Source organism: Lontra canadensis, unplaced genomic scaffold (assembly GCF_010015895.1).
Source record: "Lontra canadensis isolate GAN:19392208 unplaced genomic scaffold, GSC_riverotter_1.0 scaffold124, whole genome shotgun sequence".
In the NCBI taxonomy this organism is placed as follows: Eukaryota; Metazoa; Chordata; class Mammalia; order Carnivora; family Mustelidae; genus Lontra; species Lontra canadensis.
Genome location: NW_022631118.1, coordinates 2141425 through 2158827, shown reverse-complemented (window position 1 = coordinate 2158827; position 17403 = coordinate 2141425). Strand labels below are relative to the sequence as shown.

At 48.2% G+C, this 17403-nt stretch overlaps 1 protein-coding gene across 3 annotated transcripts in view; it reads right to left on the bottom strand.

Moving 5' to 3' along the window:
• Window positions 1-1699: 1699 nt before the first annotated feature.
• The window catches only part of SLC6A1 (solute carrier family 6 member 1), a 42757-nt gene continuing 27053 nt past the window's right edge, over window positions 1700-17403 (bottom strand). For 2 of the 3 annotated variants that reach the window (XM_032841507.1, XM_032841508.1), the window contains 10 exons: window positions 16444-16576; window positions 13045-13179; window positions 12697-12800; window positions 12291-12415; window positions 10876-10988; window positions 10350-10481; window positions 8618-8720; window positions 6871-6971; window positions 5882-6049; window positions 3977-4087 (listed from right to left, as the gene is read on the bottom strand). In XM_032841507.1, the coding sequence (XP_032697398.1) occupies window positions 3983-4087; window positions 5882-6049; window positions 6871-6971; window positions 8618-8720; window positions 10350-10481; window positions 10876-10988; window positions 12291-12415; window positions 12697-12800; window positions 13045-13179; window positions 16444-16576 (1219 nt within the window). In that variant the 3' untranslated portion in view covers window positions 3977-3982. Of the gene's footprint in view, window positions 4088-5881; window positions 6050-6870; window positions 6972-8617; window positions 8721-10349; window positions 10482-10875; window positions 10989-12290; window positions 12416-12696; window positions 12801-13044; window positions 13180-16443; window positions 16577-17403 lie in introns of all 3 variants that reach the window. The other variant, XM_032841509.1, reaches the window with a different exon arrangement.

Sequence of the window (17403 nt, the reverse complement as noted above, 5' to 3'; positions counted from 1 at the left end):
CTGGCAAGCCGCACAGTCAGGGACCAAGCCTGGTGGATGGACATGCAGGGGCAGGGACCATTCTTTAGCGTGGGTTTCCTCTAATGACAGCCGCTGGCCTGGGGTTCCTCTCTGGCCAGAACTGTCTCGTAGCACCGGGGCCTGAGGCTCTCCCCACCCTCTGTTTCTCTCCCTCCTCACAAAGGTGCTCAACCACCACTGTGGCCTGAGTGTCCCCCTGCCTGCTCCTGCCCTGTCTCCCGTGTCCTTCAAAGACATTTACCCCAGTAAATCTCTTATACTTCTGACTCTGTCTTGTTGTCTGCTTCTTTTTGGACCTGAACAGACTCAAACCTCAAGGAAAACACCAGCAAATCCTCTTGAAAACATCAGATGAAAGAAATCTCCAGTGATTACGTCACTGGAGCCCCTGATTTCTTCTTAGATGGTGTTCCGATATTATTAGATATTATTAGAATTCCCCGTCATGCCTGGGCTGCTCACCCATGTCCCCATTAGCCTTTTTTTTAATACAAGAAGACTTTCCTCCAAGAGTAAAATATGCACAGTCTTTAATTATATGTGCATCATAATGAGATGGGCTTGTCAGTAAACTGTCCTCCTCCAGATTGGCAAACCCATGTGGCTTGGTGATTAAAAAAAAAAAAAATACAGTTTATTATGTGGTTCCCATTTAAAAAAGTAATGCCTGTGTCTGTGGCACAGACGGGAGGGGCCGGATATGGGAGTGAAGGTACATGTGTACAACATGAAAATGGGAAAGGGACCCAAGAGGGCACCAATATGAGGATCCCCTACACTTCATGGAGTGTCCTGAGGTTCAATGAGAAAGTGCTCCAAAGGTTGTCGGTGCAGGACCTCATAAGCATTCATTACCACTGTCCACTACCCACCAGGGGGCGGCGTCTGAAGAGGTCGTGCAACAGCTCCGCCAGCTTGAGGTGTGACCCCGGGAAGCTCTTTCGAAGATCACTCACGAAAGGAATGGTTTGTGAGGACACAAAGAGGAATACCCCACTGGCACTCTTGTGGGGTTGCCAAAACCAGTCGTGATCACCCTGCACGCATTTTATTGTTCATTTTTATACTGCGCAAATGCCACTAGGAGAGCATTTAGTTCATGTGTGAATTACACAATATGTATTTTCAAAACTTATGCGTGCATGTGCATTCCGTTCTTTCCAGAACGGGAGAGACCCACACAAAACTAGGTTGTTTTGATTTCCCTACTTTAGCTGTGCACATGCCGCCCATACTCACTTCTTCCACTTCCTGATGCTTGGGAAGAGTATGGGGTCCCGTATCTTTCCCTTCCCTTCTAGGCCATCATTTTCAGTGTGAGTGGTTGGCTTGAATGGGGAAGTAACTGGAGTAAGAAAACACGTGACGGGGGTCCTGGGGTGCTGAGCCTCTCCTAGTGTACCGCTGCCTTTTTCTGCATTGGAGGCAGGTACTGGTTGGAACAGGGTGTGACCTCTCAGGGCCCTGCTTCCCAGTGAAAACACCTCCCTTAGGGAGCTCAGAGTCATTTTGTAATCACTCATTCCAGGACTTTGGGGAAACCCAGCTGTATCTTGCTGGATTTTTGAGCCCCAATCTCTCCCTCTCTGTTGGGGAAGAAATAGTGTTGTGTGTATATGTCGTTGTTCCAATGAAAGAAGCTATTTTGCCCCCAACCCAAAGAACTGAAGGTCTGACATCGTATATCATAGAACCTTTATTATTTTTTCCTCTAAATTCTTAGAAACGTACATAACGCCCGTGCTCTAGTTATGACACCATTTATAGACATTTAAAATGCATCTTCATTTATAAATATTTTACATTTGGTCCATAGAACAGATAATTTTTCTAAATAATACTGTAATTTTTTTAAAACAGGCTCTGTATATAGTTTGAATATGTATATATTACATATATTTTTTTATATAGAGATAGATTTACTTGGTGTTCTGAGAATAAATCCTTATTGCAAAAAAAGCATATATGATAATACAATATCTTTTCCCCCAGGGCAAATACTAAAAAAAAGGTACACATATTCACAGTTCTCACTGGAATTGTACGACACGTAATATTGTGCTATATTAAGTAGGTTTGGATGGAAATCGGTTAGGGGATTTCTTGCCAAACATCTCAGATTTGCATACAAACATTAAGTACACTGCATTTGTCTTAGAAAGACTTGGTCTTAGTATCACATGGAAGAGAACAAAGAGAAAGTCAGAAGTCTTCCTGCCCTTATTCTAAAGGAGTTCACACAGGATGGGGGGGTGGGGGTGGGACCATGAGACACAGTGAAGGGTTCCTTTCATTCTAAACCCTATAATTTAACAACACATATGCATTTTGATCATGGATTCACCAGTTGGCATTTGGGATGCCTTAGCAATGAGACTATTTTACAGATGACCTCAGGAAAAGGGTTGAGATTTCCTACAAGATATCAAATAAGACCCTATATACCACGCGTGAGGATGAACGTTTATGAGTGTGCCTTTATATGTGTACACGTACTGTATGTTTCTCTACAAGAATGTGCTTACTATTCTGAGGGTAATACCTTATTGCAAGAACAGGTATGCTGGTCACTGTCGGATGAGAATGACAAGAGATTAAAAAACCCACAGTCACAGTTATTTACCATAATTATTAAGGATTAGTTGTAAAACACAGTTTGTGAGCTAACTAGCTAAGGAGCTACAGGGCACAACATACGATTTGCTACATGGGAACCCATCTTCCTGGCAAAGGAGAAACGCTGAGTCACTGGAGCTTGCCAGAAACTGTCTTTGCCTGATCTGCCACCTGCCACCGCCGCCATCGCCACGGAGCCCAGTTCCAGAAACAAATACTACTTCTCGAAGAAGCAGTTTAATCTTGGAAGCACTTTGCGGGGAGGGGGCGTGGGGGTGGTCTGGATGAACCCTAGCTCCTCAGTTAGTGGGCTGGGGAGATTTTAGTGGTAGTGAGGGGATTTCCGCTGAGGAATATGAAGGAAGAAGGCAGCACTTTTGACGGGGACGGCAGTGAGCACACAGCTGAAGGGAAAGCTGGGAAGATAACCACATCCATTTGGACTCAAGGACAGACACACCTTCACCTTGATTTCCTCTGCACCTGATTTGTGCTCCATAAAACGGGGCAGTCTAAGAGAAACTGGGGCTCCTGATTAGGGAATTTCCCCAGTGGGATCTTAGGCCCCCAGAATGGCAATAATAATAAAACAAAAATCAGTTGTGCTTGTGGCAGTTTTCCAAGGAGGGAGTGAGGGAGCTGGGCTGCCTGGAATGATCTGGAATGATCGCCGTGGGGCCAGGTGCAATCCACTTGGCCTGGCTAGGAGAGGGCAGGGAAGGACGCTCAGCAAATTGCTGGGGACACGGGGGCAGCTCCAGGGGAATACTGATGGAGGTCCTGGGGGATTGTTTTGTCAAGCTGCCTCGGGAAGGATCAACCGAAAAAATGAAAGTCAGAGCTCCGCGGGCTCCCTGCACTTAAGAGGGAGCTTTCCCTGGAAATCCCCATTATACAAAATGCCCTTTTCATGTGTACAGAGCGGCGTTCCAACGGAACCGAACTCCGGCAAAGTCCGAGATAAGAGTCGTGGGTTTCGGCAGTAAGAGAACAGTCAGGAACGGGACTAAAAGCCAGGAGTGTGTGGCCTCGCCGCATCGCACTCGCTGGCAGGATAAAAATGATCTACGGCGCAGTCACGAAGGCTGATTGCTTGATGCTTATGGGGCCCGGATTCAAAAGGTCACCAGCCTGCAGGTGCTGGAGCCATCGGGTAGCTTTGCCCAGGGCGGGGCCCACCAGGGGTGTGACTGTCCCCCACCTCCCCTCTCTTTGCATGGTGATGGTGTCTGGACTCGCCACTCGAGGTAGGTTGAGATAGACGGTATCTTCAGACATCAAGTGGTGGTCACGTTCAGCCAGGCTGGGGGGTGAGAGTGGCGGGTCGGCAAGCCGCCAGACACCCCTAGATGTAGGCCTCTTTGCTGGCTGAGCCGCTGGCCTGGGGCTGCTCCGGACCATTCTCCGGACGAACGATGTCTTCGCTGGGCTGGATCATGACCTGGATGCGCTGCAGGCACCAGAGAGAATTTGGGTGGGGAGGAGGAAGACTGGAGGCTCCGTCCCCCCACCTCTTTCTAAGTCTATCCTACCTGTTCTGCTCTCAAAATGTACCCAGACTCTGGCCTTGTCCCCACATCCTCCATTCTCTCTGGCCCCCTCACTTCTCCTCACACATGCCAAACATGCACCTGCCTCAGGGCCTTTACACTTGCTGGGCCCTCTGTCTGAGACATCCTGCTTTTCAGATAATTACACAGCTTGGTCTCGCTCAAGACCTCCTCAGGTCTTGGATCAGTGTCACGGTCTCAGCAAGACCTCACTCAGCACTCCCTGAAACCCCCCTTCAACTCTATTTTTCTCCACAGTACTCATCCCCATCTAACATGTTTTTATTTTGTTAATTGTTGGTCTTCCTCTACTAGAATATAAGCCCCAGGAGGTTGGGAATTTTGCCTGTTTTTCTCATGACTGTGTCTGTAGCCCTGAGAATACTGTCTGGCACATAGTAGGTGTTGAATGCCTATTTCCTGAATGGATTAATTTCCCCCTACTTTCTCTCCACATAGTCCCTGAAATCCCATCCCCCCAGAGCATGTGCTGTCATCAGATGTGCCCACTCCTGGGCCTTTGAACGGGCTGTGCTCCCCTCCTCAAATGAGCCTCCTCTGCCTCTCTGCCCCTCCCAGACCTCACTGCCTTTTGCCACTCAGCAGAGGACTGTGGAAAATGAAAGCACTGGGCCTGGAGCTGGAAGAAGGGGCTACAAGCCTCTGCTCTCCTAATAACTTATGGCAAGGGGTGGGAAAGTGGCTTCTTGCTTGACCTCAGTTTCTGCATCCTTCTGCGAAAGGAGGAGGCTGGTCTGGGGGCTGCACATGGACCCCCACCAGGCCTTCCTTAGGCCACAGACCATATAGCTCCCTCTTCTGGCTCTGATTGGTCTGGAAGGCCCATCTTAGCAGAAATAAGGTTGAGAGCCACAGATCCAAGGCCTCCCAGCTGTGGCCCTCCATATTCTGATCATCTACTTCTCCCCAGTAAAATCTTCTCAGCTTACTCTTAATCTAGTGATGTCTCTTGAGTACCTGCAGCACTGCCTTGTGTCACTTGAGAATTCTACATAATTTAACAAATAGCTGGTGTGGACCTAGAATGTCCTAGTGGGCCCCTACTAAGGACAACATGCCTTACATTATATTACCTTGAGGGCAAGACCACATTGTGTCTTTATCAAACACACAAAAGGGGTCTAGAGTAAGCCCACAATACAAGAGACCCCACCCTTTATCTGTTTCAAACCCTTGAGGCTCCTCATTAACTTCAAGATAAAATTAAGAGTTCTTGTTCTAATTTTCAAAGCCCTTCATGAGCTGCCCTGACTTTCTTACATCCCCAACCTCCTTTCTTATCACCCCCTCTGCATCCCTCTCCACTCTACCTTCCAGCCACATTGATTTTCCTTCAGTTTACCGAAAGCTGTTTATACCCCTGGGCCTTTGCACATATTTCTCATCCCCTTCTAGGAACATTTTTTCTGCTTCTACTTTTATCTCTGGCTCATCTTTAGGCTTCTTCTTAGCTATCCCCTCTTTAAGAAGCCTTCCTTAACCCTCCTCAACCCAGACAGGGCTAACCCATCTCCCTGGTTTATTCAAATCATGGTACTTCCAACATTCTGTTGTCAATGGATATTGAGTTGTTTGTGTCTTAACTAGACTGTGAGCTCCACAAAGGTAGGGGTCGTGCCCAGCACAGTAGGGGAAGGGGACTAAGCAATCTGAAGGGTGAAGAAGGGACTTACCTGCTTCAGGGAGCCCTTTAAGGTGAGGAACATGTAGGCCATGTACCCAGGTATGAGGACCATGGAAGACAGAGCCATGAGCCAGCCCACACCCTGGCCCCACTTGGGGAAAACGTAGTTTCCCATGGTGAGAGGAGTCATCTGCACAGCACTGAAAATGAACACACCCTAGGGAGGGGAGAGGAGAGGGGATGGGACACAGTCAGTCTCCCCAGTTGGACAACCAAGGCCCTTTCCTAGACTCTGAAGTTGATAGGTCTACTGACCACCTCCCTTGCCATGAGGCTGACCCTTACAAGGGTCCAGCATCGTGGTAATCCGGCACCGAAGGCCACTGCTACTACATAAGACATTTTTGTGTGGAATAGAAAAAGGCACCCATTCTGGGAGAAACAATTTAAAGTTAGTGCTCTCTGCCCACCAGAAAAAGGGATCCTTTCTGGGAGGACAATAAAAAAGGCTCCTCTTCTTCCAAGTTAACCAGCTTGGCAAACAGAGCAAGGACTGGACTTCAGGCTCTAGTCTGCCATCTGCCGAGTGCACTTGTGCAGGACACAACTTACCCTGTGGCCCAACCCACCCCATGGACCTGGGGCAGCCATCCCAGGCCTGCTCACACCTCAGCTTCCTCCTGCCTGAAGGAATCAAGGAAGCTGAGGATGAGAGGTCTCCTGGAGCCCATGGCCTTGGGTTTCAGAATCAGGCCCACCTGATTTGAATGCAGCACAGCTAGCTGGGTGATGCTGGCAGCGGGGAGCCTGGGGCCCTCAGCAGTCAAGTGAGGGGCAAGAAGGCCTATTTTGTTGAGGTTTACGAGGATGACGTAATGTTTCTAGTGTCATGAGGGGCACAGAGCAGATGCTCAGCAAATGGGATGGAGTAGTATTATTAGGGAACGGGCGTTTTTGCCTCCAGAAGTTTCTCTCTGGGCCGGAGTCACTGCAGGGCCTGGCCTGATCCCAACAGGGCTGGCCAGGACTTGTCCTTACCGCCACAATGATTGGGGTGAAGAAGGACCAGCAGAGTTTCCACCAGATGCAGGGCCTGGAGCCAACCATCTCTTGGATGTTGTCATAGAATCGGTTAACACCTGACATTCAGAGTGAGAGCAGAAGGGATGAATGAGCTGTGGGCACTGTAGGCTCAAAGTCTCAATCTGCCACTTTCTGGCAGTATGACTGCAGCCCGACCTCTAGGAGCTTCAGCCTCTTTGTAACAGCAGCCAGAGCTCTGAGGGGGTCCTTGTTAGCTAAGTACTCAATAACACCCAGCAAGTGGGTTGTGTGAGAAAGCCAGGCACTTCACATGAAAATATCCACCAACAAAAGATTATGCTTATAAAGCGTGTCCTCACCTCTCTCAGTGACCCTCCCACCCAATAGCGAGCCCAGCCATTCCTTCAAAGCTCTGCTGGACAGAGCGGTTTTCCTCGGTGCTCTGATGCTATAAGCAACTGGAGATAGGCTGCAAAGAAGAACCACAAATCTTGCAAAACACCACAAGTGTCATGAAGTTCCCAAGACTGTCACTGGGCAACCCTCAGGTTCTGTGCAAAGCCCCTGACCCAGCAAGGAAGCTGATTGGCGGGGAGAGGGGATGACAAGGAGGGGCAGGTGGCACACACACACAAAAAAGTACAGTGAATATCAGGGACCAAGGAAAACATTTCAAACACATTGTCTTGCTGGGATAATCAAAGCGCAGGGAAGGACAGCCTTTGACTATTGTGCAGGGGGGATCTGGAAACTCAGGCCACAAAATAAATAAAATCATTGTTTCTTCCATTTTTTGTTCTAAGGGAGTGCGTGCCTTTCACCATAGCCCCACTTTTGTTAAATATTTCACTTTGGAACTTTTTCTTTTGTAGTTTTGGTGTCACTTTTCTAGACAAAATCTCAAACCCTCTTATCCCAAAATTTATGAAGACATTTTGGCTCCCACTTTAAATGAATTTATTTAACCCGTCTTATGGTGTCTCCTAAACCACAAGACCCCCTTGCTAACTTCATTAGATTGCTGTGAGGACTGAAAACAGTTGACTCCTGAACAAAGTGGCAGCTAGGGCCACTGACTGCCCCCCCAAATGATGCAGTCGAAATCCACATGTAACTTCTGACTCCCCCAAAACAGCCACCAATAGCCTACTGTTGACTAGAAGCCTTACCAATACCAAACAATTGATTAATACATACTTCGTATGTTCTATGTGTTATATACTGTGTTCTTGCAATAAAGTCAGCTAGAGAAAAAGAAATGTTATTAAGAAAATCCTAAGGAGGGGCGCCTGGGTGGCTCAGTGGGTTAAAGCCTCTGCCTTTGGCTCGAGTCATGATCTCAGGGTGCTGGGATCAAGCCCCGCATCAGGCTCTCTTCTCGGCGGGGAGCCTGCTTCCTCCTCTCTCTCTGCCTGCTTCTCTGCCTACTTGTGGTTTTTCTGTCAAATAAATAAATAAAATCTTAAAAAAAAAAGAAAGAAAGAAAATCCTAAGGAAGAGAAATTACCTGTAGAGTACTATTTTGTATCAAAATGAGTATGAAAAAATACTGTATTGTATTTACACACAGAACAAGAAGGCTGTGCTGTTGCAACTCGGGTTGTTCAAGGGTCAGTTGTCAGCTAATGTATAGAAAGGGCTTGGTGTTCAAGCTCTATCTGCTGAATGATGATTGAAGAAATGAATGAATGAATGGATGGATGAGGGAGGGAGGGAAGGAAGGAGGAGGGTTGACACTCACCATAAAACCAGGAAATGGAGACACATTCGAAGAACACGAGGAATAGCAGGCTCATGCCACTGGCAGAGTAGTAATCAAACAGTTTGAAGACATAGATGCCCCCCTAAAATAGGAAAAGCAGTGAGGGGGGTCCACTTCCCACTAGGGCCCAAGACACTCAGTTCACAGCCAACAGGGGCTCTGCAGTCTGGCGAGGTATATGTGAGATAACACTGCAGCGAGGAGGCTTAAGGGAAGACTAAAAGAAGCAGTGAGAGCCTAGAAACTAGGAGAGGGTGTGATCATCGACTCCCTGGGAATTGGGAAGAAGATGTCTGGGGAAGAGAAATGCCCCATTTCTGGGAATGCTGGACTAAAAGAGGAGCTAGATATCAAGGCCATCTCTCCACAAAGTTAAAACAGTTATGTCTTCTCCCTGCTTAAAACCTTCCATGGCGGGGCGCCTGGTTGGCTCAGTGGGTTAAGCCTCTGCCTTCGGCTCAGGTCATGATCTCAGGGTCCTGGGATCGAGCCCCGCATTGGGCTCTCTGCTCAGCAGGGAGCCTGCTTCCCTTCCTCTCTCTCTCTGCCTGCCTCTCTGCCTACTTGTGATCTCTGTCAAATAAATAAAATAAAATCTTTAAAAGAAAAAAAAAAAACCTTCCATGGCTTAAAAAGGACATAAATTTAACACATCAAAAAGTTGAGAGAATAAAATAAAATACAAAATACAAATGGCTTTGTCCTCTAAGTTCCTGCATGATCTGTTTCTGTTCCCTTTACTTATCTGATCACTCCCTTTGCCCCTCAAACTTAATAAGTCCATGCCTACCTCAGGGCCTTTGCTCCTGCTATGCTCGTCTTCCCCTGGCTGTCTCTTCATCATCATTTCAGTCTTAGCTCAACTGCCAGTTCCTTAGAGGGCCCTCTCCTGATGACTTTGTCTGAGGTAGCATCCCTCCCACCCTCACTGATCATTCCCTGTCTCACTATCACCTTTTCTTCATGGCACTGAACACACTCTGAGATGATTTAATTTGTCAGTCTTGTCCACCAAAGCATAAACTCTAAGAGAGCAGATATTGTGTCTGTCCCGTTAACTGCTGAATCTCCAAGGTCATGATAGGCCCATGGTGAGTGTTTAACAACCATGGAGGAATAAAAGGACAAATGAATAACATTCCGGGGATGAACTGTATTTGAATCCAGGGATAGTTCTGTGGATCATAAAGCAGACCCACAGGGCTGAGTTCATGGCTTTCAGGTCATTTATGTTTACTGTACAATTCATCGGTTATGTGTATGCCTTCTAGCTAGACCAGGAGGGCCTTGAATGCAGAGAGGACTGATCATCAATATCAATAGTAAAAGAAAAGTGGGAGTGAGAAAGAAGGGGGCAGTGTCAATGTCAAAGGCCCAACCTCCAAACGGACTAATTTTTGTGTGTTTTTTAAAAAACTCAGTTCTTGTATCCCCTCCTCCTGGAAGCAGTCCCGAGTGCCCCAGGCTGAGTTAGGGGCTGTATTCTCCAGCTGTGTGTTATCTTTTCTAGCTCAGTATCTGTGTCTCCCACCCTCTCACCTTGAGGACAGGGTCCCCATCTGCCTCGCTGCTGTTTGTACAGGACTTGGGACAGAGATGGTGCTCAAGAAACAGAAGAAGGGTGAGATGGCATGAGGCTAGGGTAGAGAGGACCTGGGAGTGGGCCTGGGGGCAGTGCACCAGAGGTGTGCTCAGGGCCCAGTAAGCTCACCTGGGTGATGTTGGAGAGGCCAATCAGGTAGGAGACAATGCAGACAGCTGCAATGAAGAGCTCCCTGCGGTTGCGGAGGAGCCTGGGGTACTCATCCACCAGGGCTGTGATGAAGCCTTCCACGGTGCAGAACTTCAAGGGAGACGAAGGTCAGCCAAGTGCGGCAGACCCCAGCCCCGACCCACCCAGGGCTTGACTCTCTGGGGCAAGAACAAAGGGGTCTGGCATTCTCAGGACGGTAGAGCCAGAGAAGTCCCAGGATCCAGGCCTGATTCTGCCTCTGCCTCTCTTTGTGACCTCAGGAGAGTCCCCTCCCTCTGGACATCAGTTTCCCGAGATGGAAAATGCGGAAGGTGGTTGAGCTGCTCTACCCTGAAGTCTCATGTGGAACAGTCTAGGGGTCTGAAACTCTTGGTCATCTTCCTGTGGGCCTAAGCCAATGGCCAATGGCCTCCTCTCCCTGCTTGTTCCCAGACCAGCAAGGCTGGGTGGGGGCTCCACCAGGTGCCAGGGAGGGCGTCCTCACCTGGCTGTCAATGCCCAGCATCAGCAACATTGAGAAAAAGAGGATGGCCCAGAGGGGAGAGATGGGCAGCTGGGTCACTGCCTCTGGGTATGCCAGGAACGCCAATCCAGGGCCTGTGGAGGAAAAGGATCAAAAAGAAGCCAAAAAAAAAAAAAAGGAAGAAAAGTACTGAGCACCTACAGCATACCAGCACACCCCCCACTTTCTAAACTTCATTGCATTTTGGGTGAGTGTTGTCAGCACCCCCTTTCCTAGATGAGGATACAGAGTGTGCGTGGGTGGGGGAGGTGGTAGTGTTGGGTCCAGAGGCTAGGGCACCGGTGAGTTGAAAGGATGGACTCTGACAGGGATGGTGATGGTGCAGAGAGGGGGCCAGATGGAGAGATACGAAGGAGGTGGAATGAGCAGGTCCTGGTATTGGTTGGTTTGTAGAGTGAAGGTGAAGGAAAGGTCCAGGATGATGCTGGGGCTGTCCTGGGTACAGGACATTGGCACTCTTTGCTGCAGTGGGGAGCACAGGGAAGAAGTAAGTTTAAGGAGGTCAGTTTGGGACATACTATGTTTGAGTGTCTGGTTGGGGGTTAGTCAAGAGAGGAGGAGAACCATTAGAAGGAGAAGGAAAGAAACTGTAAGCTCCCTGGGTCTGGCTCAGGAAAGAGGGGTGGTGGCTGGGGAATGCCAGAGAAACGAGCTAGCCCTTGTAGAGAAGATGAGGACATCAGTGGAGAAAGTTCCTTTCCACATGAGCAGCCCAGTTCTCCGTGATGGGGAAGGGATTAGTCCCATTGCCTCCCCAAGTCTCAGGGCCTCTGCTGTATATAGACTGGGTCCCTCCTGCTCACTGCTTTCCCAGCTGAGCAGGGGGTGCCTGGGGCTCTCCTCGGACCCTACAGCATTGCTGATTATTTGGTGAGAACATATCTGGAAGTGGGACTAAAGCAAAGATTTAAGCATGTCTGAGTTGGAAGGTTTATATCTCAGGGGGCAAGAGTCTGTCCTCTCCCTGCAAAAGGCAGGATTGTGCTAGAAGTGCCAGTATGGTCAGGTGATTAAGAGCCCAAGCTTTTTGATCAGCCAGGTCTGTGCTCAACTCCAGTTCCATCACTTCTCTAGCTTGGTGAACATGGTCCATGGGCCTCATTTCCTCACCTAGTAAAGGGAATAAAAAAAATGGGACTCCACGGTGTTGGATAGTTTCACATAAAATGCTCCCTGCTCTGGTACCTAGTGATGCTCAGTGCCCTGGAGCCAACACACCACACTCATCCCTCTCTCACCGTCCTTCTACGGGCTTTTCTCTCTGTCAACACGCTCATCCTCTGGCTCCCACTGGTGAGGGCGGTAATGACCACACAAGCCAGCGTGTTAGCCCCTCCCACCCCAGGAGTCCCGGCCCTCCCATGTGTAGCGCTGACCTGAGGCCGCCACGTCAGCAATGGACCTCTTGGTGACATGGGCCATGAAGCCCACGATGGAGAAGATGACAAATCCCGCGAACATGCTAGTGCATGAATTGATACAGCAGACAATGATGGAGTCCCTTTAGAGAAGAAAGGGTGGACTCAGTGACGGTGGGGCTGGCAAAGGAGGTAAGCTAGAAGCAGTGGCTAGAGAGGGACAAGAGGCAGGGGCAGAAGAGGGTGCCTGGGAGCAGAGCCGCAGGGCCGCAAGGCGGGTGCCCCCACCCCACCCAGGGAGCGGGTGGAACCGGAAGGAGTGGCCACAAGAATTCCCCCGGGGCGGGATCTATAAGGGGCGTGGCTTCAGGGGGCGTGGCAATGGAGGGGCGTGGCCAGGAAGGAGGCCTCTGGGCTCTCTCACCTGTAGACGTTGTTGTGGAAAGAATTATAGCTCCCAAGAGCGATCAGGGATCCCAGGCCCAATCCGTAGGAGAAGAAAATCTGGGTTGCCGCATCCAGCCACACCTATAGGTAGAATGAACAAAAAACAGCCACACCTATAGGTATAATGATCAAAATTATGATCCTAGCCACCGGGCCCCATGGCCCTTTACATGTGGTAACCAGCTGTACCTGGCAACCATCTCCGTTTACATATGAGGTTAGAGAGGTCCAATGACTTGTCCTAAAGCTGGTAAATAGTGGCTCAGGACTCAGGCATGCCCTTAACTCAGCCGCTGGGGGCCGGGAACCTGGGAAGGCCACTCACCTCTGAGTCGGACAGCTTGCGGAAGTTGGGTGTGATGTAGAAGAGGATGCCCTCCTTGGCCCCAGGCAGCGTAACTCCACGGAAGAACAGGATGATGAGCATGATGTACGGATAGGTGGCGGAGAAGTAAACCACCTGGGGGTAAAGTTGACAACGATGCCCCCTCCAGCGCGCCCATTCTTGTCCTCCCCCCACTTCACTGACATCCATGTCTTTTGAGGCCCTGGGCTTACTCCCAGCTTGTCTTCCTCCAGGAAGCCTTCCTGGATTCCTAACTGACTGTGTTTGTCCACTTTTCTGAGGCCTCTCCTTAGAGTCTCAACCAACCAGCTCAGCACCTGATTTTCCCTTTCCCCCTACCCCTCCTTTATTTTTTGACTTTTGTCTAAATTGTGTAAGTAACACATGGCGTCAGGAAAATTTTCAAGTTACACACACACACACACACACACACACACTCTTAAAGTTCCCTTCAGCAGCCCCTAGAATTTAAGTTATGTGAAGGAGAGGGTTTGTCTTGTTCACCTGTTTTCTCAGTGCCTAGAACAATCCACAGTTTATAGGAGACACTTAATAAATGCCTAATACATAAATGCATGGATGTTAACATTTTAATGTTCTCTTCTGAGACTTTGTTATGCATGTATGATCACATTTTCTTACAAGATGATGCTCCAATTATGTGCTTGCTTTCTCATTTAACATGTTTAAAATTAAAAAAAAAACACAGTGCATACTTAATTTCTTGTTTACTAAACATTGTTTTATTGTCTCATAACAATGTGGTTTTTAATTATGCAAAATAGTCCTCCAGGAGGTTCTACCATCCTCTTTAAAATCTCTCCTACTGTTATCCATTCATGTGAATCTCACTAATACTACATTGGAAACCCCTGTGTATAAAATCTGGTCTACAAAATTATTATACCATTCTTGGGAAAATTTTCTAGAAGTAGAATTACTGACTAAAAGGGATGAACCTCTCTACGGCTTATGATTCATATTGCCCAATTACCTTCCAGAAAGGGAACTTTGTCTAGCATTTCAGAGCACACCTTCCCCACAAAGTTGTCAGCACTGAGCATAATCATTAAAAACATTTTTTTTTTGCCAAATTGATAATCAAAAGACTAATGTCATTGTCTGAAATGACATTTCTTTGCTTGCCGTTGTGAAAGAGCCATTTTCAAGTTTAATAACCCTTGTTATCTCACAGTCTGATGTGACCCTATTTTCTGGGCAGCATGAACTGTTCTCTGGGTTAGGTTCATTTCCCTGGTTGGATCGCGATTCTTCAGGGTTAGGAAAGGAAGCCAAGATCCACTAGAAAAGCCACTGTACTTGGAATTAGGAAAAGGAAATTCAAAACCATCCATGGCACCTATAAGCTGTGTGCCACTGGGTCAATTTCTTATCCTCTCTGACCCTTGTTCTTTCTGGTCTGGAAAATGGATACAATCAACCTGCCTACTCAGAAAGGTCAGTTGTATGATATAGAACATGGCTAATATATATTGCCTAGGTCTTGCACTTGAATCTGTCTTCCATGTTTGGTATGGAGCCAAGTACGTAGAAGGTGCTTAATAAATATTTACTGATGGCTTAGATGACTCAGTCAAAAGACAATTGATACCATGTATTTTATACCTACTAGGTGCTAGGCATATGCTACATACTCCACATAGATTATTCTCCTCAGTCTTTATGCCAATCTTTGTAAGGTATTATTATTGTACCCATTTAACAGATAAGGAAACTGAGGCACAGAGAGTTGCTATGATTTGCCCAAGCACACATAGCTAGGTATTGGGAGACTGAGATTCAAGCTCTGGTCTATCTCTTCTAGAGGCCTTAGGCTCTACATTCTTCTGCTTCTTAAATTTGGGTTGGGAGACACCTGTGCCTTCCTCCTGCCTGTTAAAATAGGGATGCATCAGAGAGGTTTAGACACCGGCTTCGGATCTGAGAACTGGTAGGTCCATAGGTCCCACCAGACTGGAATTGGGCATTTATTTCATCAGTCATATTCATGTCCAAGTATGGCATTTGTGAAGATTCTGTTTTGTTCATATCAGTTTGGGTACTCTGGACCTCCCTGCTCTAGCATGATTCAGTTCAAATTCCTTCTCTCTCTTACTTGCTGTCAGAACTCAGGTTTCCTCTAAGTTTCCTTCAGGCCAGGGTCCAGTGAGGGCCTGGGCTACCTTCTGTCCCTATACCCCTGGGGTGCAGCTTTAAGGGGAAAAGGGTGGGAGTGAAGCCAGGTCCCTTCCCCCTAACTTAATTGGAAAGATCCCCAGATGTCCCCAGGCTGGACCCCCAGCTTGACCTGGCTCTGCCCTTACCGATAATAAAAACAAAAACAAATGCATTTCCTCTTGTTAGCTACCAAGTGTTTTACCAAATCGCCTTTGGATTTGATTCTCCTGGCAAACAAACAGATAAGCCCCATTCTTCAGAGGAGGAAACTGAGTTTCAGAGAGGTGAAGTGATCTGCCTGAGGCCACCTAGCCAAGTTAACAGCCAAGCTGGGATCTGAACTCAGGACTATTTCAGTACAAAGCCCGAGAATTTAACCATTCATTGATCCATCTCTGTTCCTCCTCCAAGGCTGGGATGTGGAATGTTCATCTCTGGATCACCCTGGAACAAAACCTGGTATCGTGGCTGTTGGGGCCAATTCCACGTTAAAACCTGTTAAACCCCTAGGGCTTGCCTGGGACTACTTAGCAATAGTGACTCCATGTTGCCTAGGTAGCCATTTTGTTGTTACCAGTTCCGGTATCAGTTAACCGTTTAACCGTCGCTAAAACACATACTTAAAACAAGTCCATTTTGTTGTTTAATAAACGCCTTAGCAGTTACTAGTATCGGTTCCGTGTAACTGTTACTAAAACACACAGGTAGGAGACATCCAATCAGCCAAGCCACATATGTAGAAGTCTGTGGTTGTGCCCTATAAAACTAACCTGTAAGACTAAGGCGGGGGTCGCTCTCTTCGGAGGCGGCCCTGGCCGGTTAGTCTGACTTCTAATGCTTGGCATAGAATAAAGCTTTACATAACTTTCACTTCATCTCAGTCTCGTTCCTTTGATAACAGACCCAACAGTGGCAATGCTCAGGGACAGTTTGCTCAATGGTCCTTGAGCAAAGTTTACCATCTATTTTGTGACGGCTCTGTGTAACTGACTTACGTTATTGCATTTCATCCTCACACTGCCCAGAAGGTAGGTAATGTTATTATTCCCATTTTACAGGAAAGAAAACCAAGGCAGGGCAAAATGTAGGGACCTGCTGCATCCCAGGTTCAGTGGGGTTCCTGGAAGTGCAGACTCCTTGTGCAGGACGGAAATCTCCTTGTAGTCCCATTCTCTGGTCCCCACTGTGCACATGTCTTACCTTTCCAGTCCAGCCAACACCCTTCCAGATACAGAAATACACAAGGATCCAGGCGATGGCCAGGGTAATGGCCAGGGGCCAGCGGATCTGTCCTGGCTTATCCAGCCCATCTGTCATCTGGTGCATGTTCCGCCTGGTGGAATAGTGGAAGGAGCAGAAAGTCACATGGGGCTGGTGGGAGCTGAAATGGCCTCGGGGTGCCCAGGTAGTCATATTCTCCGCTATGACCATGTTGACATCTGTGATCAGTGAGACTCAGGAGCTGGCAGGAGACTGTGGGGTCCATTATACTAACCGGTAGAAGTGTTATTTGCTCAAGGGACCTGATGGTTCCTTATTTTGGCCACGATTATTGCTCACCTGTTTGGCTGCTGGTACCCTCCTAGCAAGACCCTCACCTTCACTTTTGCTCTATCCCCACTCCAGCCCCAGGGACCCTTCTAAATCATATGTCTGACTGTGTCCCCTCCTGCTCAAAACCTGCAGTGAATAGCACCTTACTGTCCTCAGGATGAAGCCCAACCTCCCCAGGCCAACCCTGCAAGGCTCCCTGAGCTTGCCCTGCTTCTATCTCCAGTCTCAGCTCTCCCTGAAACCCCTCCAACGCTTATCAGACTGGATGATTCCCATCCCCTCACCCATGTTTGGCTTGCTGTCACCTGCCTCCAAGCCTTCATGCATTCTCTTCCTCTTGCCAACACTGGTCTCACCTATGTGGTTTTCACCTTAGACATCGCTCCTCACCTGGGCTAGTCCAGGTACCATCTTGGGGTCCCTATAGCCCCCCAAGTTAGTACTGGTCATCTGGTGTTGCCACTCTGCTTGTTTGCCATGTCTCTAACCAGACTGCACATAGTAGGTGTTCAAGAAACGTTTATTGACTACATGGTTCAATGCAGTGCTGAAGGTGTGTTAAATTGTATGCGGCACATGCTGGAAAGAAGAAGCAGCCGGAGAAAA